Below are 25,148 nucleotides of genomic sequence, written 5' to 3'. Positions count from 1 at the left end.
AAAGAGGCATCCATTCAAATATGTACTCAAGAGAGCAAAATCATGACAAAGGCAACAGAAACTAGACCACGTACAAGGGAGTCGTGTAGTCAACTCTTTTTAACACTTGATGATTATTATGGACAGGCCCCGTTCCTTGTGCGTGGCAGATCAAAATCACACAACCGGAACGGAAAAGGAGCGAAAGTTAAATCAAAATGCAACTTTTACGCTTAGGCAAGAAGAAACCTAAGCTCACTTTCTGAGCAACAGTTTAAATACACAAGCGTTAAAGAAAACATAGCACTCTTCTCCTTAAAAACAGCATACAGAAAGGAAAATACCGGTTTCAGCCTTCTAAAGAAACACAACATCAGGCTACGCTCATATGGATCGAAAACACATTAACTCCATTGGCTAGAATTCTATAGCCAATCAGAACTTAGCAGGTTCGATCCTTCCATCGAGTACAATAGAGACAAACTCACATGTTTTTTGCAAAGAAAGCTCTTCACCTTAAATCAAGCGATCGGCAACTGATGAGATCCACATGATAGGATCGAAACCGCGGTCTTGCCTGACCAAATAATATGTCAGAGAACTTCCATCTAGAGTCGGGTTATCTTCATGCCTCGACAAAGAAGCGACCTAAAGACATCGGCATCAAATATCAAAAGAACATCCACGAGAACGAATTAACTCCAGAGGTTCAAGGAGGACAGCTACTGACCATGGCCACAAACCAAAACACGCTGAAGAAGTCAGAAGAACGAGTGAAAGAATTAAAACAAAAAAAACAAAATGAACCCGGGCCCGGGTCAAACATTTAAGAACAGAATATCACTCGCTTCTACCGCCGATGAATATATCGGTCGAGCCTAGAATTAAATTGGCGCAAAAGCGAGACGCCATAAGGTCACATTCACATTACTGCTGAGAAAATCAACACCAAGAAACTAACTAAAAACATTACTTTCGAGACCAACTATTTTCTTGGAAGAAAACGTATCACACAGCAGTATAGAGATTCAAATGTAAAGCCTCATAGGGCAAAAACCATTGCTAAATGAATACTACAGGAGCCGCCTAAAAGAGGCATTCATTCAAATATGTATTCAAGAGAACAAATTTATGACAAAGGCAACAGAAACCAGACCACGTACAAGGGAGTCGTGTAGGCCTGTCAACTCTTTTTAACACTTTCGTCTTCCGTGTCCAAAACCTGTGTGAAAACGCAGTTAGTTGGCAAAGACAAAGTGGCGTATCGGGAGATGGATCTGTTTCGCGATGCTCAAGAAAAAACTGCAATGGATAGCCTTCAATCCGCCAGAACACATATTAATTTTCTGACCGTAAACTTTCCTTGAAAAAATATTAGCCCTAGCTACCTGTGGCCGGAAAGTTTACAACTGCCTACAAGACAAGGGCTAACATCATCTCACCGCAGTTAACCATCGCCTAAACTTCGTCGACCCAGACAAACAAGCCCACAGCAGGGCATTGAAAAGACATGACGGGGAGTGAAACGAAGTATGCCTCGTGCGGAAACATCCATGGATCTCTACCAAAGCTATTTACTTGGAAGTATCACTAGTATATTACTTTTATTTGGTTTGTTTGTTATGTTTGCGAATCTGAACCCTATTACAACGATTGCTTGAAACTCCACTTCTTGCGCTTATTCTAAAACTGAAAAATGGGTAAAATTGCAGGAAAAGTGCCGAAATTGCTGGAAAAACTGTTCGATTTTCCGTATTTCAGACAGAAGTTCGAGAGACTTTTTTAAAGTCCATATAGACTATTGTTATCGCTATTGTTTTCTTGAAACAAAGGAGTGTATGCATAATGAAGTAGGGACCTGTGCGGAAATCTTGCCGAATACCCTGCCACTCGAACAAAGTTCGGCGCAGCCGGCAATGCGGTACGCAGAGACTACCAAATTTAAGTTGAAGTATGAAATTTATTCAAGTACCAATCAATTGTGATCAGTAATCGAGTGCTATTTTCTTCACACGAACTCGTGAAAAGTGTAGTTAACCGAACCGTAAAATGAAAGCTAAAATGGTAAAAGAGAGTTGAAGCCTAATCACTGAAACGAGCGCTTAGGCTTAATCAGTAAACGAGTACTATTTTCTTCACACGATTGGGGGTAAACCGATTGTTCGATTCACAACTCGAACCAGACATGACAGTATAACGAACTTTCTTTGTCGCTGAAACGGCTAAAAATATGGGGAAATCGTTTCTGCTTGAGCAGGAGCACCTAAGATCTATTTATACCGCGATCTGCAAATTCTATTTCGTCTCATTATTGCCAATGTTACACACAAAAATTACAAGCATAAATTAAATTTTGTTTTTTCCTCCCCTAGGTCTAACTCGTATTTCCGTAACAGATATGACGGGCTACTCTCCTTGCATCGGTGTCATCTTATATGTATGTTTGTATGTTAAACGGTAAATTCATCAGTTACAAAACGTGCAGTTCAGTTCAGTTTATTTAGCCGCAATACATTACCAAGTTTAGTATAAAAAAAGAAATTATCACATGGCAAGGGAGCCCAGAAGAAACCATGGGGCTTATAGGACCTGGGCCCCCTCGTTACATAAAAGAATACAATCAGAAAGAGCTTACATGGATTGATGGACTAAAGAGACTGCTTAATTAAATTACCATTACACGTAACACGATATTTTCCTTATTTTACACTAGTAACAAGAACAAGAAGGGGAAGACGTCAGAATCTGATTAATAACATGACAAGAGATACGTTTCAATCTTAGACTGAAAAGAATATAATGAATGAGCATTTCGAATGTCAGAGCATAACGTATTGAAGAAGACTGGGCCTTGGTAAATGATGGCAAATTTCCTTAAATTAGTACGGCAAAATGGGATATAGAATCGGCTAGAACCACGAGTATTATAGTTATGAACCTGATTCGTACGTAAAAAAAAAATTGCTAAAAGAGGGAGGAAGTAAGTTATTATTATAAGAATACATAAGTTTACCTAAGTGCAAAAAATAAATATCTACAAACTTAAGGAATTTTAAATCTCTAAATAATGGATCAGTATGCGCATCAAAAGGCTTCTCATTAACAATACGCTTTTGTAGCAAAATAAGACGATTAAGGTTAGTAGGGTATGTTGAACCCCAAACTATAATACAATATTGAAAATAAGGGTAAACTAACGAATAATACAACGTTTTCAAGGCAAGCTTAGTGAGACAAGGACTTGATCTACCAATAATACCAATAGATTTAGAAATTTTGCAAGCAATATGTGAGATATGTGGCTTCCATGAAAGGTTTTCATCCAAAATAACTCCGAGAAAAGTAACTTCCTTAACGCGGGTCATCTTGTGACCATTAATTTAACGTAAGAACTAAATGCAATCTAATATTTCAAAAACAATAAAACTAACTAAAACATAAAAACTGCTTTACATGAATGCCGTTTGTTTAACCCTGAGCATAGTTATGCGCTGACATTTTGGAATTCAACCCAGGAGACTTTACTGAAAGCCAGAACCTGATGATAATCTCAGGACATATAAGTCTTTAAATTTTGACAAGAAATGAACAAAACCCAAGATCTTAAGTGACAGTTTTATTTCGGTATAAACTATACCATAATCAGACTGAAAATGCATTCAAAAATTAGGAGCTTAAATAGTTACAAGAGGTACACTCAAGTAAACAGGCAATCTATTGCCATCACTTAACAATGGATTAAAATCCAGCAGGGAACTCTGCCTGTTCTCTTGAGTATACCTCTTGTAACTATTTAAGCTCCTAATTTTTGTATGCATTTTCAGTCTGATGATGGTATAGCTTATACCGAAATATAACTGTCACTTAAGATCTTGGTTTTTGTTCATTTGTTGTCAAAATTTAAAGACACGATGAATCTACTCGGTCCATCGTTTATCTTGTAAGACTTTACTGACATGCGCGATTGATGGCAGTAGCCTGGGACTGGCGGCTTGGCCACTTGTTCGTCTAACGCCGCAGGGAACAACTGAAGAGCAAAAAAAACAATTGTGGAAGATTGAGATGGTGGAAAGACGATACACAACCGCGATAGAATTCTCAATCAGGAGCTCAAAGAAAGAAAAGAAGCGTTCAAAAACGCCAAAGACTGAACAGACGTAAAATAAAGGCAGGCAGAATCTCTGAGAAGTTTTGTCAACAGCTCAACTCGAAATTCATTCACAGACATAATTGTGTAGCACGGCCTTTCCTGATAGTCTGTCAGAATATACTTTAGTGTACTCAAGCCGTCCGTCTCAATCAAGGCACTGCTTTGTTCCAACTCTTTATACCTAAACGAGAAGAAAGAAATTATTGAACCCTTACATTTAATTTAAAGGAAACCACCACTAAAACCAGAAAAATAACTTTAAACCACGGAACATAATGTTTACAATAAACTTGTTCGAACATTTTTCCAATGAAAGCGATTGTAATCTGAAAGAAATAACCTTTCAAGACGCTCCTTTGACATGTTTTGGTTTTCAGATTTCCTGGGCCCCGCCATCTTGAATAGCTGTGACTAGTAGGGACGTTCTTTTAGCAACGACGACGGCTACCGCAGCGATAACGCCACAAAGCAAGAATATCATTGGGTAAGGAAGGAAAAATAATCGTTCTGCACGTGCAGCAAGCATTTGAGTGCATTTTTTTGCCGTAATCCACAAAACAACGAGAAATCAACAAATTTCACTGGTTTTGACGACGAAGACGTTTCTGTTTTTTTTAACGATAAACTGCTTGAGAATGGCACAATTTGGAGACTTAACTTTCTACTCTCATTATCTAAGGCGGCGATATTTTACTTAGTTCACACAAGCATCTGAGGCCGTTGAGGTTTGGAGCAAATGCCAGCTTGATTGATGTCGAACAAAGTGTAGACTATGTGTAGCCTCTTATTTGTATGATTTCAGCATCGCGTCACCACGAAACCAGTTTCTGCGCCTTGTGTGTCAAGAGTAAAACCGAACTAGAAATGTTCGAGTATGGTAAAAATTAATTTTAATCACTTACGCTATTTGTTTGCAACTTCTGGTCAAATATCTTTACAAGCTCGCCAAACGAAGGACGTTGTAAGGGATCTTGCTTCCAACAAGACAGCATTATCTGATAGCTTAAAAAAAAGAAATGTCAAGTTAGCATTAGACTTTGAGGGAGCTTCTGTTCCACAATCGCAAAAGTAACTGGTGTATTTACGTGTCATCTGAGCACCCTTCTGGTTGCTTCAGCCTTTGTCCGGATTTTAAGAAGTCCAAAATCTCGAGGCCTTTCAAAGCCGAATAAGGCAATTTTCCTCAAAGAAAGAATAAAAAAAACAAAATAGAAATAACAACAATAAGTACTGAAAACTACCACTACTCCAAAACCATGCACTGGTGACACAGGGTTGGGTTATTTGCACTTCTTGTGGAACAATATTTTGTTGGGTGGGGTGGGAAAGGCTGCTGGTAGAAGGCATTTGAGAAATAGACTACCTCGACGATACGGCGGCCACTTTGAATTATATTGTTCCAATAGCTATTAACCATTATTTATGGGATGGTTATGACTGGAAGGAATCGATACTCGAAATAAGGTGAGACGCTTCGTGATACATATACAGATGTAACATTTGGGAACGTTACGTGTTAATATCTGAAAACCTTAGTGTTAACCCGCTTCGGCAGATAAACCACACTCTGTTAGGCAAAGAATAACTGCTGGGTAAGGTACTGATCTTAGTGATTAGGGTTAAGCGCAGACTCGAAATGGTTAGCTTTCATAAATTGTTCTTGAGACATTAACTTTAGTAAGAACGTTTGGTACTTTATGTACCGACAAAACTAACTCTCTCACTTTATTTTGGAGTATCCACTCTAGTCATAACCATTATGGGATGTTCAGGGGGAAAATACAATTAATTTGCTCCTTGAGCATCCCATAATATCTTTTTAAACAATAGAAATCAAAATGGCTGCCGAATCGTCAAAGTAGTCTATTTATCCTACAGCAAACAACATACGTCTGGCTGAAATTTTTGTTTCACCAAAAATCAAAGAAACTAGTTTGGTTTTAGCTCATTTCTTTCCTACTATCTACAAATACCAAGGGACTTCTCAAAAACGACATAAGATAGAACATGATAATATTCATGCTCTTATACCAAGCAAATCTCTTGGACTTCCTTTCCCTATTTTGAGGGAATTTGGCATGTAATTTACCCTGTGGTTCCAAAAACACTCCGGAAACGCTGAGAATATTCTCTGAGACTATATAGTTAACTCCAATCGACGTGTTACATCCAAAAGCAACGTTAAGTGTGACAAATACTCGTTTTACAGTCGTGAAAAACCACCAAAGCAAAAAAACGTGACCAAATAGGGCCATAGCAAAGCCCCGGGTGGCTCATACCTGACGAGGCGAAGCAACAGACACGCAACATACTACAATACAATACAATACAATACAATACAATACAATGCAATACAATACAATACAATACAATACAATACAATACAATACAATACAATACAATACAATACGATACGATACGATACAATACAATACAATACAATGCATACTTAATTGATCACTCCCCATTAGGGCTTTTCAGGGCCAATGAAACACAATCACAACAGAACAGAACTTTCAACAATTAAGAATCCTAACGGACCGGAGGAAAACCAGTGGGCTTTTTACAAGTGCAGCTGAGAGGTTGAACAAAGGACAACCAGGAACAAATTAAACCAGTGGTCAGAACTCGGCTTGAGCCCGGGATTCCCGAATCTCAGGGCGAACGCCTTAACCACTGAGCCACAATGCCTCCAACTGAAGAGTTGGATCAATTACCCGACACTGAACGCTTGGGATTTTACGCAGTGCTGGCTCCGTCGGTTGAGAAAAAACAACTTTTCAAGGTACTAAATGTTCCCATACATTTCTGCCTGGAAATGAAAAAAAAAAGAATTACCTCCAGATGCAATTTCCCACAACACCACACCAAACGCCCACCTAACAGAAAAGAAATTTAAACCGCACGTCAACAAGTATTTGTCAAAGTCAAAGCGCCGCTTTAGTTTTCTTCTTTCAACGTAGCACCTAAAAAGGAGGTTAAGCCACCTGAATCCTGGCTAAGATACACAGTGTAAAGTAAAATTTTCTTAACAATTTGGCCATTGAAATGAAGAAGTGATCCTCGCACTTTTCTTGACAATTTAAGCAATTGTCTCTTACAGACACCTGAAAAGTTCAGGTTGGCTTCAACGGCATTCGAAATCATGTCCTCTGCGATGGCGATGCAAAGCTCTACCAACTGGACTATGAAGCCCCGGTCACTCATTCGGGAGCAGGTCAATTTGTTCAGCGATGGACTCAATGAATGAAAGAAATTAATTATTTTGGGATAACAGGGATGTTCCCTTTTTCCACCCCAACAAAAAAAAACTCGATGGCTACACAAACTAATACGGCAGATACAGATATGAACAGTGATATGAATGAGTGGATACAAATTTTTCTTTCACACCGCTATGAAACTCACACATCAGTCTTGACATTGTAAGTAAAATCCTCTATAGATTCCAACGCCATCCAGCGGACTGGCAACATACCCTATGGAAGTTAAAAGATATGCTTGTCGACTAAATATACATCGACGAGCTGGTGGTGCGACAACCTCGTTCCCAGGGTCTCTATTAAAGTTGGGAAGAGACCCTGGTTGGGGATGGTTACGTGTCTTCCAAAATCTGGGAGTTTTTTTAAATGTGTATTGTTTGGGTGGGGATGGCAGTGTAAGCCTTGTCATCATTGCGAGGAACAGAATCACAACCCATTTGACCATTTGGGGCCAGACGACCATCCACAAAACGTTTCACGACAAGGTATTGAATGTACTACGCATGGAATTCGACGTGACAGGTAAAAAGTTGTTTTTAAATGGATCGGATACAACAGAAAATATACTCAAGTCGTTCGAAAATTTGTATGCCTTGAGAAAGTCCGGATTCAAAGTTTAAGACTTGAACAAACTCAATTGATCATTGGAATTGAGCGATAACGAAGGATACTACGCACGCTTAAAGAAAAGAAAGTTTTGTCATGAAAGAAAAGAAGCGGAACGTTTATCCACGGAAAACAAACATGCCTTGCGATCGATCAGTGGGTGTACATGCCATATGTCACGTGACTTCAACCTAAATGTGCAGGTATTTTATTTTGTTCTTTGACTTTCAGTTTTCTTTTGAATGTTAAACAAAGTGATCCCTAAGTCGCAAGCTTGTACAGCGAGCAGACAGTTTTTACTTTTTTATATTTCAAACAACTTCGTGTACCGGTAAATTGTCGCTGTTATAGTTTTTGCAACTGCACACCTGGCTTTAGCGTTTAATTTATAACACAAATTGTGTGATGCATATTTTTAACGCCGGTAAAATAAGAGACATTTTATTAAGGAAACGTAGTGTGTGGTGTATTTTTTATGATGTTGAATGTTCTGTAAAAGCAACTTTAGCTAGTAACAAAATCTCCTGTGGAAATATAACATCAACTGTTTTGGCCTTTTTGAAACTTACACTTTAAAGTAATGATTGTTTATTGAGAAAATGCCTTGTGAGTGATTACAGTTTCGCCCAGTTGCGGGTCAAAATATGACTCTACCCCAGTGGGAAAATGTTTGCCGAGGAGAACCACGTGACCAGCCCAACCAGGGTCTCTCTCCTCATCTACAAAGAGACCCTGGGAACGATGTTGGTGATGCAAAAGCAATCGAGGCACTCAAGTTTAAATTTAATTCAAGTTTTCATTCTCATACCCCGGACATATGCTCGTATGCACCACTCTCGTAAATATCACGTGACATGCCAAAATCAGATACCATGGCAACATTATTCTTGTCAAGAAGTACATTTCGTGCAGCGAGGTCCCGATGAACACACTGCAAATCAACAAGGGCAAAGAAAAGTCAATAGAAGACATTTGATACGTATAAATAGATGGTTTCACCTGAGGCCACAGCAGCCATATTGGTGTAAAGAACAATACCGTTTGTAAGTAAAGGTAGACTGAAGTTTTGACGTCATAATAATTGATAGACATTTACCACTTTGCTTGAAAGGTGCAACATTCCACTGGCCACGCCTCGTGCAATCTTGACTTTCTCGGTTTCGGTAAAAGTCGCTTTTTTATCTCCAACATTGACGTATGGATTTGCGCGATTTTCCTTCAAACGATCCAACAAGCAACCGTTCTCTGCAAGGCGCACAACTACCAGTATCGGCTCTATTTGGAATGAAAACAACAAAGTCAATAATTAGCAACTTTTAAGACAAACGAACGGCTAAGCGATTAGTCTGAGATTGTCAATGATATGTTTAACGTTATCATTCATCACTATTCTGTTTTACCGAAGCCCATGACTAGGAGTGAACAACTTCTCACGGCATTTTTACAAACCGATCTATTTTTAGAAAACCTTTTCCATCAGAAAGAAAGACCGTTCCGGCCTGGTGACGCAATGACGTCAAGTTAGTTTCTTGTGCATCGGGCTCTCACGGGAGCCTCATTCGCGGAAAATTCTAAAAATAAATCGTTCTTTGAAAAACGCCGTGACGGGAATACAGGGTAGCTGTTCGCTCCTACTCATGGGCTTCTGGTTTTACATCATGGTCCATTATTTCTTTTGTATCGTTGTTTTGTCCATTGTTCTCTGAACCCGTCCCGAGAGTCCTTCCGAGAGCTAAATAATAGAGAGCTTTAGATTCTAGGACGAGAACGCCTGCGCGTACCAAATTTTCTCATAGAACAACAGTGAGCGAGCGCAAACCAGCATCATTTTGGAGGGAAAAACGTGTGTGGAAATTTTAGTACGAGGTTCTGCAAAAATGTTCTCGTGTCAAAACAAGTCAAGAAGACGGTAGCAGTTTTGGCATTTTTTGATCAGCAAAAAGGCCCAGGTAACAGCAATAAGAATAACTGAGCAACCTATACTGCTAACAAAGAGTAAGATTAATCGTACGGGTTATAAATCTTCTTAGTATTTTCGCTAAAAAACAAACATTCAAAACTCGTACTCGTTCTCGTCCTCGTCCTAGAATCTAAAGGTCCCTAATATAAAACTGAATTACGGCCGTTGTGAATAAGTGCTTTTTAGCATTAAAAGGACGCATTTCCCTCTTGTTCATTACTGTAATTATTGTAGAAAAGTGGCCCCTGTAATTAAGGAAACTTATTAACTTGAAAATCACGTGCCATATTATTAGCCAGTCACAATTAAGAGCAAAACCGATAATCCATTTCCGAATCGCGAGTTGGTGCGAAACAATTGAAGGAAGATGACACACGAACTTTCCAAGAAAATCCAACTCATTTTTGTTTTAAAGGTTGCGCATCAATACTCGCTCTGAAACAGAGAAAAAATGCAGCTCAGAAATGCGCTAAGTTGTAAATTTCTTGCATGCATTTACAAGCACTAAGCGCGGGCTTCTTGAATTTGCCTTGCGTTTGATCCACTGGTTTAAAGGAAACCTTCCCTTCAACGAAAAGATAACTTAAACCCATAGAAAATAATGTTTACAATCAGTTCTCAAAGAAAGCACTTGTGTTTCAATCAATTTTAGAATCGCTGATTTTTGTTTTCAAATTTCCGGGGAGGCGCCATCTTGAAAAACTGAGACTAAACCAAAGCTCTTGCGTCAGAGGAAGCAACCGTAACATGTAACAGATATTTAAGATGGTGGCGCCTGTGAATAAGTGATTCTTAAAGTCATTTTTTTCTGTACACTTCTTTGAAACAATTACAAAAAATGGTTCTGCAGTTTATAGATTATCTTAAGAAGGACTGGAGGTTTCCTTTAATTGTCCTTGTCTTATTTAATTGTCAGTCTTATTAAAGCATTGATTTGACACCACTAATCCGCATCAAAATAGAAAGATTTGTGTAAGTGTTTGCCTGCCTATCTTTTAGTTTGTGCAATATACTTAAGATCGCTCTAAGAACAAATTCTTACCTCCTGCCGTACATGCCCCCAAAAGACTGACAATATTAGGATGTTCACCAACTGTCACCATAATGTTCAGTTCGTTTATGAGGTCTCGCCTTTCTAGCTCTGTGGCACCCTCTGTCATTCAAATGAAAGGAGGTTGTTAACGCAAAACCAGAACATGGCACTCCATAAAGATGGGTGTAACTTAATAATATATAGATTTAGCCAAGCCTAAAAGCGGAGCTCCCGGCTTGTTTATTCTTGATGAAATGGTACATGAAATGAATCATATATGAACTGCGGATATGAAATCAAGTGAAGCTACGATCTTCGCAGTTATGAACGCAATTTTTACAATTGAGTAGAGAAGCCTGAAAAATTCAGGACTTCAACGGGGTTTGAACCCGTGACCTCGCGATTCCGGTGCGAAGCTCTAACCAACCGAGCTATAAAGCCACTGACGTTGGGAGCTGGTTATTTGTGGGTGCTAATGGTCCCGTGAGGAATGAATCAATGATGAAATGGTATGTGAAATGAATCATATATGAACTGCGGATATGAAATCAAGTGAAGCTATAACTGCGACGATCAGGCTTCTCTACGCAATTGTAAAAATTGCGTTCATAACTGCGAAGATCATAGCTTCACTTGATTTCATATCCGCAGTTCATATATGATTCATTTCATATACCATTTCATCATTGATTCATTCCTCACGGGACCATTAGAACCCACAAATGAGCAGCTCCCAACTTCAGTGGCTTTATAGCTCAGTTGGTTAGAGCGTAGCACCGGAATCGCGAGGTCACGGGTTCAAACCCCGTTGAAGTCCTGAATTTTTCAGGCTTCTCTACGCAATTGTAAAAATTGCGTTCATAACTGCGAAGATCATAGCTTCAATTGTTTATTCTTACTGGCTTTAGGGTTAGTGAAAATAACTGTCCGCCTTTTGGTTTTCCCGGATATTGCTTAATTATGTCAGCACCAACACCAGCAAGATATCGGGACCTAAGCGATCTGTTAAGATCACCGATCGTTTCACATGTACCTCCGCAAATGTCATTTATTGCATAACCTGTACGTTATGCAATAAATTATACATTGGCGAGACAGGTAGACGACTAGGTGACCGATTCCGCGAACACCTTCGCGATGTTGAGAAGAATGACAAAGATGCATCTAAGCCAGTCGCTCGTCATTTTAATCTCCCTAACAACTCCAAAAAACACATGGCTATCTGCGGCCTTTCCCTACATCTAGGTACGACGGAAAGCCGCAAGAATCTAGAACAAAAATTCATCTTCCAAATCGGCACCCTCAATCCTCACGGTATTAACGAACGCTTTTCATTTAAGTAATATATTCCTATTTTTCACGTTGCCATGTTACCACCAATAGCGTAGCTCCTACTCTACTATAAAAACTACACGTAACCCGATAATTCCTCGATTCGCTCTGACGAAGGGCTAACGCTCGAAACGTCAGCTTTTAGAATCTCTGTACGGTGGCCAATTTACATTATCAACTCCGTTGATAAAACCAAATTTTTGTATACTACTTCCCCACCGACGCAGCACCACAGTTTCTTTAGAAACTACCCCCTTCATTCAGCTTGCCAATGTGACCAGTATGACGTAACCATATCACGGGCTCAAGTTTAGAGCTCATCATAGTTTACAGCATACATCTTTGATATTGGACATCAATGTTATAATCAATTGACACCTGTCAAAACAAGATGTCCGCTGACTAGTATAACGTGACCATATCGCGGGCTCAAGTTAGACCTTATCGAGGTGAGCTGTTTTTTTTTAAGTTGACCGCTTACCCGGGACTGGTTGTTGATTGGATCGCAGGCTCAGGCCAGGTCAGACACCCACACTCGCACCTGAACGAGGCTTAATTTTTCGCGCTCTTTCTGTGGCTCGACGCCGCTACACAGCCATGCTACGTCAGCAAAGCTCTTGACAGTCGATGCTTTTCGTGTTCAGGTACGGGTTGAAAAATATATTTTTCTTGCATTTTTCGCTGGTTTCAATCCAGGTTTAACATAATATAGCTGTAGTTATTCAAGTCAAGCATAGGAAGGATATAAAGTTAAAGCTGAGTGTTTATTTTTAATTTGTTTAAGGCTGCTTTTTGCTCTGAATTGCAGTTTTTGATATGTCTTAAGATTTTTAATTTCGAATCTACTAAGGTTGCAAGATGCCTGGACGGCCTATGACAGGAGAACAGAAACGAAAGAAGAGAGAAAGAGAACGAGAACGAAAAAACGGTACACCAGTAATAGCTTAATTAAAGTTGGTGGAAGAAGTTACTCCACAAATTCTTTTCTTGGACACTAAACCCTTTTTTATTTCTACGGATGAGTTATTTCAAGTGGATGCATATTTCTAAAACGTGGTTTAGTCGTTTTTTCCTTTGTTCAGGAACGAAACTCGAATTTTTATTGTTAACTGGATTTAAATGACAATCATGTGTACTCTTTTTGGACAGAAATAATTGATCTGTTGCTGGTTTGTTTGCCTTAAAATGCGAGCGAACAAGAAGTTTTTTTACTCCGCTTGCCTAACTGTTTTTCGATGTGCCTCGACAGTGGCAAGAATTTTGCTTTTAGGCTTGGCTAAATCTATACATTATTTATGAAATTCGTTTTGCCCTGGACTGCTTGGCAATGTATATTTTTAGTAGCCGTCTGCTGTCTGCGTGTTGAGTGATTTGGAAAGAACAAAATTAAGGTAGTTGCGATACTTATTTCTAAGCTTTCTATATGTAAGCTTCCTGATGATCACCCATCAGATTGATCGGTGATAGTCATCATCAATTTCCACGTCAAAAATTACTCATGGGCTGCACGCGCAGATCAGGGATTTTTTTTAGGAGGAGGTGGTGCACCACTGAGAGATGGGCTGGGGTAGCTGACTGGTGAGGTTTTTTTTTCTTTCAAGAATACCAGTTGTATTAGACAGGGTGTGTGTGTGTGTGTGTGTTGGGGGGGGGGGGGGGGGGGGATACGCCCCTGGGCTCCTGCTCTTGGCCAATTTGTAAGCTTTAGTCCAAGTTAAAAAAGTTCGTATGGAGATAAGGTCAGGTGATTTGAGCTCCAAAGAGACCAAGCTCTACCTTTAAGCTTCTTTACTGCACAAGCTATCACTTCATTTTCATTCTTCAGCTCTCCTTTATAAACTTCTCCAAAAGCGCCCTGTCCTAACTTCACTTGGATTTGAAGATGCGATCTTGGAAACTCGCGCCAGCCTCCTTTCAAGGGCAACTCTATCTAAAAGGTAAGAAAAGTATGTGCGTGTTTTACAACAAACAATTAATGTGCTTGGATATGTATTTCTAAATCTACCCTAATTGCAAAAATTGTTTCGTTATTTCTATGCCTGACTTTCAGTATCCACGCCCTGATTGTATAGCGATTATTATGCAGCAGTACAGCTAGTACACGATCGACTGAGTCAAAGCAAATTAGCGATCGGCAAAACTACGGGCTTTAACGAAGTAGCTAATCGCTGACTATATAACGGCTATACCCTCGCCAACAAAATCGGCCATATATCGCCTCCAATCGGCTACATACTCGGCTATCTGATAGACCATATAATCGATACATAACCAGCTCCACAATCGACTTCACAATCACTACAAAATCGCTTACGTAATCGCGGACACTACATAATCCGCTACGAGTAATAATCCGCTATGAGTAATAATGCATCATTCCTGAGGTTTCACCAAATTTCAGGATACTCTCATGTTTTTTTTTTTCCGGAATACGTCAATTATTAAAAACAGAATGATGATAACTAACTGAAACTTCAACCACATCTGGACTTACATTTTTCTGAATTCCAGACTGTCATTATATATTCACTACTGATATGTTTAACATTTCAAGCACTGTTCTTGGAATTGGAGATTTGTTAATTCCTTTCATAGTTAACATATGGAGATGGCTTCGAAATTTGACAAGTTTCTTTGTTCTACGTTTTTGTTTAATTTTTCGGCCCTGGCCATGCACAAACCACACCCTTTTTCTAAAACACAGCTCATTAAAATGCCCCTGTGATAAAAATAAATCAATTCCTTTTTTCTTTCGATTTTGAAAGTGTGTTTGCGTAACACCTGACTTGCAAAATTTTGAGCTTTGGTTTAATCCAAAGATTAAGGCCGTTTATTTTGAGTGTAACTTTTGGATTTCATGGTCCGCCATTACTCACGTTCAAAACTGATCGACTGGACCTCAGATGGAAAAGTGACGTCAAAGGCTCACTTGCTTAAAATTTGAACGTGTGAATGCATCTTATTATAAATGCAAAACGCGAGTTTAAAAGTATGATAGAGCAAAACTCCCGGCGTGGCATATTAATTCTGCGGCGTACAGCGGCATTGTATTCTTAAACAAGTGAGGCTTTGACGTCATTTTATCCTCGCACCAGCTCTCTCAAGTACTGAAGTTAATAATAGCGAACCATTATATAGGAGAATCCCAGTTAAAATAAACAGGAGTCTTTTTGAAATCAAGGCTTAAACCTTTGGGCGCTTAGAATTTAGTTAACACAGTTTTGAAATCCAAAGAAAGAAAACAATTGATTTTTTGGTCACAGGGGCATTTTAAAAGTTGCGATTAAATTCTTCAAAACTCAGTTGTGAACTGAGGACAAAATATTGCGCATCGTCACGGTCAAGTTAACATGAAGTGCGATGTCACTGTTCTCGCTTTTGTAGTCTCCAGAGTTTCAGAACCAGTCCATCTTTTGCGTTTTATCAAATTTCAAGATACTCTCATTTTAGGTGGTTTTTTTTTCGGAAAGAAGGATTGTTTATGCTGCGAGACGTACATGAAATATTAAAAACAGAATGATTATTTGATGACTAGCTGAAACTCCAAGCCCATCTCCAATTCCAGATGTTCATCATATATTCACAAAATATATTATTCGAATTATAATAATCATTATTATAATTAATTAAAATTAATAATTATAATTATAATTATTAGAATTACATTAGTTATTATAAATAATTGACATTTCAAGTTGGAGACCTCTTAATTCCTTACTAACCTCAATCTGAGACTTGTCCTCAACATTACATTTACAAGGTGGTCCAAACTTAATACAGACAATCGTGATGAAGAGAATAGCTAAACCAAATGGCAACACGATAGTCACCATCAATTTCAGAAGAAATTTATCTGTAGATAGAAAAAATACAGCGGTTAGTTGTTCGATTTCTGTGGTGAGTGTTAGAATTGAATTATGCATACATTAACATAATTTATTATAAATAGCGAGAAGAAGTAAGAGATGAGATGAGATGAGATTTTTCATGTTCGAAGGCTTGTTCAATTTTTGAAGTTCAGAGTGTAGAAATTCGTGAATACAGAACTGGAGCAGCCTAAGTGTATCGTTATACAACGAGAAACTGTGAAGAGATTGATTAATTGTCGCGACTGAAAATAAATACATAAAAAGGAACTATCTAGGAACTAAACAGGAGTGTGAGGATAGGAATTTAAAGATAGAAAACTGAAATAAAAGGATTCCCTGAATTTGTAAATCCAGATATTTCGTTGTTCGCAAATTAATCAGTGTAAAGTCATTGTCCAACGAAGACAAATAAAGCAGTAAAACTGCATTTAAATCGTGCAAATTGATGTAAATTTATGTAAATGCGAGTCTCCTGCTCAAGGGTTCGTTCTAAAAATAGAAAGATACGCGCAAAGGTTGACTCAAAGATCTACTGCATATGGAGGCTCCTAGTAATGGGCTCCTGCGTTTTCTCATTAAAAGGTCCTGTTTGGCTGTACGGATAGCTCTCTTTCTTAACAGGTTATGGGCCCAGGACGTGAAGTTATTACTGTAGGTATTTGAAGTGTTTTCTACCTTGGAACATGACGACAATGTCAGAAATTGTAAAGATCGAGAAGTTCAACGGAAAGAATTACCAGACATGGAAGTTCAACAAAAAGCTCGTTTTAATGGAGTGCAGTCTACACTGGAAGGTAAAGAAATACCCCCAGGAGATTCTGCAACTGCAACTGTAAGAAATGCTTTTCGATTACGATCTGACAAAGCTTATTCGCTGATTGCTCTGAATGTGGAGATTGCAAGTTCACATTTCTTCGGTTGCCAACCCTCTCTCAAAGCATAGAAAATCTTGCAGAAGCAATTTGAGTTTGCCTCATTCACACAGATTGTCCGCATAAACCGTACGTTTTACGCAGCAAGTATGAAAGAAGGCGCAAATTTGATGCAACATTTAACCCATATGACTTCCCTTGCTGAGCAGTTATGGGAAATGAATGAGGAAATTTCTACGAAAAAAAAATTCGCCACGGTTGTGCTGGGAAATTTACCCGAGTCGTACGATAACTTGTTGACAAGTTTGAATGCCAGAAATGCCGATGATCTCGACTAGAAGAATATCAAAGCGTTGTTGATTGAAGAATATATGAAACGGACTGAGAAAAACGAGAAAGAAAAGTCTGACAATGCGCTCTTCGTGAATCAAAGAAGAGGAAGAAGTTTCAATAAAGGAAATTATCAAGCACGTGGTAGATCCGGTGGTGTTCGCGGTGCACGTTTTCAGAATTTCAACCCAGTTCGTAAAGATTCTTGTCAATTTCACCATGATGATCATGAAAGATACAAGGGAACCAAATTCTTTAAATGTAACCAGGATGGGCATATTGCCAAGCACTGTCCACTGAATAACAAACACAACCGAAGAAGAAGAAGAAGAAGAAGAAGAAGAAGAAGAAGAAGAAGAAGAAGAAGAAGAAGAAGAAGAAGAGAAAATTCAAATATGGCGGAACTCGAAGGAGTTTCACTAATCTCAAGCACGATGAATCAGTCAAATGAATGGTTTACTGACTCAGCAGCGACAGAGCACATGACAAGAAACAAAAACATTTTAGAGAACTCTGTTCAGTACCAAGAACCAAGAAATATTTACCTGGGAGACAGCACAGTAATTCTTACACATGGCGAAGGTAAAGTCAAGCAGAAATCCAATTTGATAAGGATAAATGTTTAGTACGGAAGAATGGCCAAGAATTTGTTATTGGAAGTCTATGCGTGAAAAGCTGTACATAGTCAATTCAACCGAGTACGCTCAAGTTTCAACAGCAAATAGTACACCATCGCTTGCAGTTTGGCACCGCAGGTTGGGTCATCTCAATTACGCCTATATCAATCAGTTAGTGAAGAAGGAAATGGTTAATGGCATGAGCTGTGATACAGACACCCAACTACAAAAGGAGTGTGAAGCATGTGTTCTTGGCAAGATGCAGAGGAAGCCCTTCCCAAAACAAAGCCAATACGGGGCAACCAGGCCGTAAGAGATTGTCCACAGTGATGTATGTGGTCCAATGCAAGTGGAATCGAAAGGTGGTAGTAGGTACATGGTTACGTTTACAGATGATTTTTCACGATATACAACTGCTTATTTCATCAAATCCAAGAGTGAAGTACTTTCAAAATTCATGGAATCAGTGTCAATTCTGTTAAGAAACATACAGGTCATCAGAAACTGAACATTCTCGCAAAGGAAGATGTTAAAGTTCTCAGAAGTGACAATGGAGGAGAGTACACTTCCAATGATTTTTTCAAGTTCTGTTCGGAAAAGGGAATATCGCACCAGTTCACTGTCCCTTACAGTCCACAGCAAAATGGAATTGCTGAACGAATGAACGGCACTATTACGGAGGGAGCAAGATCTATTCTCTATCAAGCCGATTTACCATTGGAATTCTGGGCAGAAGCATACAGCACAGCAGTTTATCTTCACAATCGAAGCCCCTAAACAGCATTGAAAGATGAAATCCCTTTTGAATGTTTATTTGGGAGAAAACCAGACATGTCCAATCTGAGAGTTTTCGGCTGTGTGAGTTATGTACATATTCCAGACAATCAACGCAGAAAGCTCGATGCCAAAGCCCACAAAGCAATTTTGACGGATATCCTCCTGGTGTCAAAGGATACAGACTGTATGATCTGGAAAAGAAGAATTTTGTTGTGAGTCGAGATGTACAAATCTTTGAAGAGAACTTTGATCATTTTGACGAGATGGAATCAAACTATACAGCTCAAACAGAGCTGAGGAACATTTTTTCAGACATGAATGAAGAAACTGAAAGTAAAAGTGTTGCAGTGCATCCCTTAAGGCTGAAGTTCATAATGATGTTAAAGTTCCAGTTATGACTAAGGAAGAACCCATAGTTCCAGAGGATGTTGAACCACCAGTTGAGAAGAATATTAAATCAGCAGTTCCACAGAAGTTTCAAACAGTGGGAGCACCAAATGAAGAAGAACCAGTGAAGAGAACATACGAAGATAAATTTATGGAAGAAGTTCAAAACCTGGGACCAACAAGGCAGCGAAGTTTGAAGATGATGATTGATTATTTGTCAATTCAGAAATTGATGAGCCCAAGACAGTTCAAGAAGCGTTGAAAGTCGAGTCAATGGAGAGAAGCCATGGAGTCGGAATATAATTCCTTTTTAAAGAATAATACATGGGATCTAGTGCCTCCACCTGAAGGAAAGAATGTAGTTGGTTCTCGTTGAGTCTTGAAAGTCAAGCGTGACGAAGATGGTTGTATTGATCGCTTCAAAGCAAGGCTTGTTGCACAAGGATATTCTCAAGTGAAAGGTGTTGATTATGATGTCGTGGCACGGTGGCACGGTACACATCTGTGAGATCATTACTTGCCCGGGCTAATGCACAAGATTTGGAGATACACCAGATGGATGTAAAAACTGCTTTTTTGAAAGATTCATTGCACTGAGAAATTTGCATGTCACTACCAGAAGGATTTGTTGATGTTGCTAAACCCAATCATGTTTGCAAATTGAAGAAGAGCATTTATGGACTTAAACAGTCAGCTCGTTGTGGGAATACCACTCTGGATGAGTACCTGAAATCAGTTGGCAATTGCAAAAGCAATGCAGATGGCTGCATTTACGTGAAGTCGGTGAAAGAAGCTAATGGTCAAATCAGTTTCCTGTTTTTGGGGGTGTACGTTGATGACATCATTCCAGTCTCAAACAACTGCTTAAAGAAGAAAAAAGTGCATTATGCAAAAGATTTAAGATGATTGACCAAGGTGAGATTCACTACCTGCTTGGTATGTCAATCATGCGAAACAGAGAGAAGAGAACATTGACCATAACTCAGCCCAACTACGTAGAGAAAGCACTTAAGACATTTAGGATGGAAAACTGTAGACCCGTCTCTACTCCACTTGAGCCCGGATAGAAATTTCAACACTTATCACCAGATGACGAACCTTTCAATGTTCAGACTTACCAACAATCGATTGGATGTCTAACCTATATGTCGACAGCGACAAGACCACACATTGCTGCTGCAGTTGGACGTCTCTCTCAGTATATGCCAAGGCCGAGTAAGGATTCCTCGATGGGCGTCAAGCGAGTTATGAGATATCTCAAACGAACGTTGAAGTATGGACTCCAATTTTCTCCAGGTAAAGAAGATGAACCAGAATTAGTAGGTTACAGTGATGCAGATTGGACAGGAGATGTCGACACTCGTAAATGAACGTCAGGCTACGTATATCAGATCGCTGAGAGTACAATCAGTTGGTCAAGCACGAAGCAGTCAACTGTTGCCGAGTCCTCCACTGAAGCAGATTATGTAGCCGTGTGTAGCCCTGGGTTCAGCTGCTCAGGAAGCTATGTGGTTACGTCGTTTATTGAAAGATTTTGGTGAGCAGATGGATGCCCCAACCACCATCTATGAAGACAACCAAGGCACCATTGAATTGGCTAAAAATGCAAAGTCCCACAGCAGAACCAAACACATTGACATTTGTCGTCATTTGTTCGCGAAAGAGTTCTTTCAAATGAGATCAGAGTAATTTACTGTCCTACTGGGGACATGCTTGCAGACATAGTGACCAAATGAGTCGGAAAACTGTCTTTTGAGAAACTGAGAAATTTACTAGGTGTGATTGACATTGCCTGAGCTTTAGATTAGCTTTTTTGTTTTTTCGCAATTTGTTCATTTAGTTATTTTTAGCCATGCATCATGTTTATCAAGTGGAAGTGTTAGAAGTATTAATTTATGATAATGCATGCCGCCCGGCTATTTGTTTCTATGGGATAAATATTTTCTCAGATGACATAATTCTGTTGTTCGCATTGCGTCGCCATCTTTGCTGTATGCCCTTGCCGCTTCGCGCTGTTGTTGTTTTCTCATTAAAAGGTCCTGTTTGGCTGTATGGATAGCTCTCTTTCTTAACACTGGCCTCATTTGTTCGAAGAGTGGATAGCGCTATCCACTGAATAAATCACAATCTTCTGCATGAATAACCCAATTGGTTTTGCTAATATTTATCCTCTGGACAGCGTTGTCCACCTTTTAAACAAATAAGGCGTGTAGTTAAGCATTGCTTAATTTGAAAATTCCAATAACAAAGTTTGCTGTACAAAAGCTTTCAAAAAGGTAGCTTGTTCAATTCGAGTTCACATTCATCCACAGTATGGTACGGCATCCTCTGTCAAATTGGTTTGTTTTCTGTTGTTAACTTTCAAAGTATAACTTTTGAGCAATTTCTTGAGAGACCGCCATATTAAACGCATGCATGAAAGGTTACTAAGATTCGGATTTCGAGCTTCTTTTGGCCATAAAATCTGACAGATCTCGGATCCGAAATGTTTTCGTAGATTTTCCGAAAGGATCACGAAAGGAGTGTGCATGTGCGGAACTCACGTGCATTTTCATGTGCATATTGCACGTGAAAAAGTACGTGGACAACATGTAGCCATTTTTTGTCGCTCATAGAACGAATCGCCGTGGTTGTAGTTGTCGAGTTGAGCTCCTTATTAGGGCGCTCTTTCACGAGCGGCTTTTCGGGTCGCTTAGCGAGTGACAACTCGCTTAAAGTTAGTATAGGTAATCACATGAGGCCGAGTACTATTAAGGATTAATTGCACGAGTGTTTTGGAAATTTTCCATAATTGCCCGAGTCGCGAAAATAAGTAATAAATAATTATGAAACTGGAACTGATAAGGACCAAATAAATTCTTTGAAAAACGTGAATTTCCCTTCGAATCATATTGTAATAGATCCCAGGGAATCTGATTGAGCAATGGACCCACATGAGATTTGATGTTTTATCTTGATTATTAGCCTGTTTGCCAAGCCACTTAGACAAATAAAGTCGTGGAGCATGGAGTTAATTTCGGGGCCACCGCGGACAACAGACCCTTTTGTGATACGGCGGCCATCTTGAGTCATTTTGTTTCCATGGATACGTTATGGCATGTTTAGGGGTCAAATGTCTTCATGTCGTGATATAACATTGGGGTTTGCTTTTGTAATTTTGAAACCAGTTTGTTGATTGAAACCTTTGTTATACAGGATGTAGAGAAAAAAAGTCAAATTCATCTCTGTTCGAAAAAGTTTGAAACAGTTTGTCCCCTGGCATCCCGTAATACATTCATCAAAGCAATAGACTCCAAGATAACCGGTGGCAAATACAGTCTAAGTATATGCCTAACCACGTCGCCTCGTAACCGTTCCCTAACCAAAACAGGGAGCTTAAGCAAGGACGAAAACAGAAAAAAAACAGAAACAGCAGCAAGATGCAAGTCGACTTGCCTGGTAGTGTAGTTTGTTTCAACAGAATAGCACTTGATCTTCCATACTTGTTGATACTCGACAGTCGCATAGTATACTCTGTAGCGGGTTCGAGATCTTTGACATTTATCCTTGTTTTTTCATAGGGTAAAGTCTCTAGAACTTTGAAGCTAGCGGCCGTTCCTTCCTTTTGCTCAATAGTGAAGTTGTCTATCTGGTAATATACGCCATATTTAGGTTGTTGCCAGGTCAATACGAAATACCATTTCTGGACATCTGCTGCTCTTACGTTTTCAGGAGGCTGTGGTTTTCCTTTTCAAAGAGCAAAGAAATCGTACCAGAAACAAATTCAGAAACAAATTCATGTTGTATACAAACAAAGTAGGCCATCCTCCTGCCCTAGCTGAGTTTACAAAAAGTAACTATATTCTCGAGCCATGTTAGCCATACGTGTAATGCACGTTAAATCAGTTTTACTACGTTTAGCTTTAGAATATTTTTTTTTTATTTTTATTTAAACATATTTTAATGGCGAAGTTTGCCCTAAGAGAAAAATAACTCATCAAGAGGGCTCACTTCGAAATAACATTAAATAGAAAAATATTCAATAATTAATAATTAGCCAAAGCGGCAGCAAAACAGACAATTCTATTCTTTAGAATATTAAATCTTAAGTCTAAAATGAGATTAGGGTTACGTATCAATTAAATTCAACTTATGACTCGCATAGCTCGCTGGTTCGTGCTGTGTTCCTACTCGTATGCGAGAGTCGTAAGCAAAAATTCGTACCTTCTAAATCTCCCTTCAACTAGTCTCACGTCATCGAATATTGCATGAATTATCTGTTATAGAGTGCGTTCAATTGTCGTCACGACGGCCATGTTCGAGGAGTAAAATATTCTTTTGGGAATTGAACTCCATTTTTATGAAAATCTTCCTTTTGTTTTAGTATGCAAATATGGCTGCTGGTCATATGAGCGAAAACACTTTATTGCCTCTTTACTAGCATTTTAGTCTCATATTTGTTTGGATAGGAACACAACTAATTAAATGTTGAAATTTGTGCTGTCTCAATACTTTAATTGACTCATTGACTAATTACTTACAAATTAAAAAAAAAACCTAGCCTGTTTCAACACCCACCTACGACAAATATAGAGGTGATTCCTAGGACTTTTGCCGGACGAAGCCCTTCGATCAAGCGACCAACAGCTTCAGATTTTGTCGTTGTATTGGCATTTATAATGACTAACATTAATAAATCCGCCTGTAAATCATCGCTCCTAGGAAATAAATACAATAAACACTCATTAACTACTTTCAAATTTGTCCAGGATTACACGATAATCAGGTACGCGTTCTAAATAATGAAGATTACGAAGTGTCCCAGCCCTTTTTCACAACTTTACATCACATATTTCACGAAAGTATGGCAATAAACATTAAAAAATGTCATTCAACAATCCTACTTCAGAAATCAATCAGGACGCAGCTCATTACAACCTATAATTCTATTGGATCCCTTTAGGACACGTTTCTATTGTCTTTTTGCGTCATGGTCCATTGCTTCTTTTGTATCGTTCTTTGTGTCCATTGTTTTCTGGAGAAATCCCGAGAGTCGTTCCGAGAGCTGCGTGGCGGCCCTCTGAAACAGACCATTCCGGGAGGAGGGAATTAATATGAAAACGTTAGCCTCCCGTGTTAAGGATCTCCAGAAAAACGTACATTTGCTCATTTGACGTTACTGTTTTGCAGTGGAACGCAAAAGTGAAACGCACGTCCAAACGCAAATCTATTATTTTACTCATGAAATTTGTAGACTTGTGTCGTATTTGTTTCCGTTGTCGTCATCCCTGCCATGTTCCCTAATATGGTCATCATTATTATCGTGAACATCATCGCCAAAAGAGATAGGCGATCCTACCGATAACTCACGCAAGCCAGGAGATCAGTACGTTTGATAAGAAAAATTTCGGTGACATCAGTTTTGTTCACGGTGCACTTGCTGCTCGTGTGGGCACAAGTGATGTTTTGAAAGTTCTCCGAATTGTCTGAGCCGTAGAGAAGTGCAATTTGAGAACTTTCAAAACATCACGAGTGTCCATAAATCAAGAAATACACGAGCAAGTTCATACGATTTTTTATTTATTATATACTGAAAAAATTACTCCCTTGCTGTGTTTCCATAGCAACTTCCGGAATGAACTCTATACCCTATTTATGCCTTCGTCACTGTCCAATCAGTAAAGCGATATTCTCTTGCGTCTATAATAAGTGATATTATCCAATGACGGTATTTTTAGCTTGTTATACCATTTCCCTATCTCTGCTTTCTTAAGAGGTCCATTACCTGAAGTTCTTCATTCTGAGGCTAGATACCTTTAAGTCAGAGGACTTATTAAATTCAGCGTTTATCTAAAAAAGAAAAGAATATTTAACATCATGCAGTAGCCTGATTTGAAGGCGTCTGAGTATTTCAAAACGCAGAGTTTTTTCAGCTTGTTAGCAAGTAGGCCATTAATCTATCTTGCTTTGTGCCACGTGATCATAGGTTTGCAT

General features: G+C 39.0%; 1 protein-coding gene across 2 annotated transcripts in view; it reads right to left on the bottom strand.

Moving 5' to 3' along the window:
• Positions 1 to 2,459: 2,459 nt before the first annotated feature.
• LOC138032201 (uncharacterized) overlaps positions 2,460 to 25,148 on the bottom strand; it is a 52,607-nt gene continuing 29,918 nt past the window's right edge. For both annotated transcript variants that reach the window (XM_068879815.1, XM_068879816.1), the window contains 13 exons: positions 24,940 to 25,004; positions 23,733 to 23,872; positions 22,611 to 22,901; positions 16,046 to 16,176; positions 14,100 to 14,253; positions 11,001 to 11,111; positions 9,095 to 9,273; positions 8,807 to 8,929; positions 7,538 to 7,608; positions 6,968 to 7,008; positions 5,215 to 5,311; positions 5,032 to 5,131; positions 2,460 to 4,310 (listed from right to left, as the gene is read on the bottom strand). In XM_068879815.1, coding sequence (XP_068735916.1) covers positions 4,305 to 4,310; positions 5,032 to 5,131; positions 5,215 to 5,311; positions 6,968 to 7,008; positions 7,538 to 7,608; positions 8,807 to 8,929; positions 9,095 to 9,273; positions 11,001 to 11,111; positions 14,100 to 14,253; positions 16,046 to 16,176; positions 22,611 to 22,901; positions 23,733 to 23,872; positions 24,940 to 25,004 — 1,509 coding nt within the window. In that variant the 3' untranslated portion in view covers positions 2,460 to 4,304. The remainder of the gene's footprint in view (positions 4,311 to 5,031; positions 5,132 to 5,214; positions 5,312 to 6,967; positions 7,009 to 7,537; positions 7,609 to 8,806; positions 8,930 to 9,094; positions 9,274 to 11,000; positions 11,112 to 14,099; positions 14,254 to 16,045; positions 16,177 to 22,610; positions 22,902 to 23,732; positions 23,873 to 24,939; positions 25,005 to 25,148) is intronic.

This window comes from Montipora capricornis, chromosome 14, assembly GCF_036669925.1.
Source record: "Montipora capricornis isolate CH-2021 chromosome 14, ASM3666992v2, whole genome shotgun sequence".
Taxonomy (NCBI): Eukaryota; Metazoa; Cnidaria; class Anthozoa; order Scleractinia; family Acroporidae; genus Montipora; species Montipora capricornis.
This window is presented reverse-complemented; position numbering and strand designations above follow the sequence as displayed.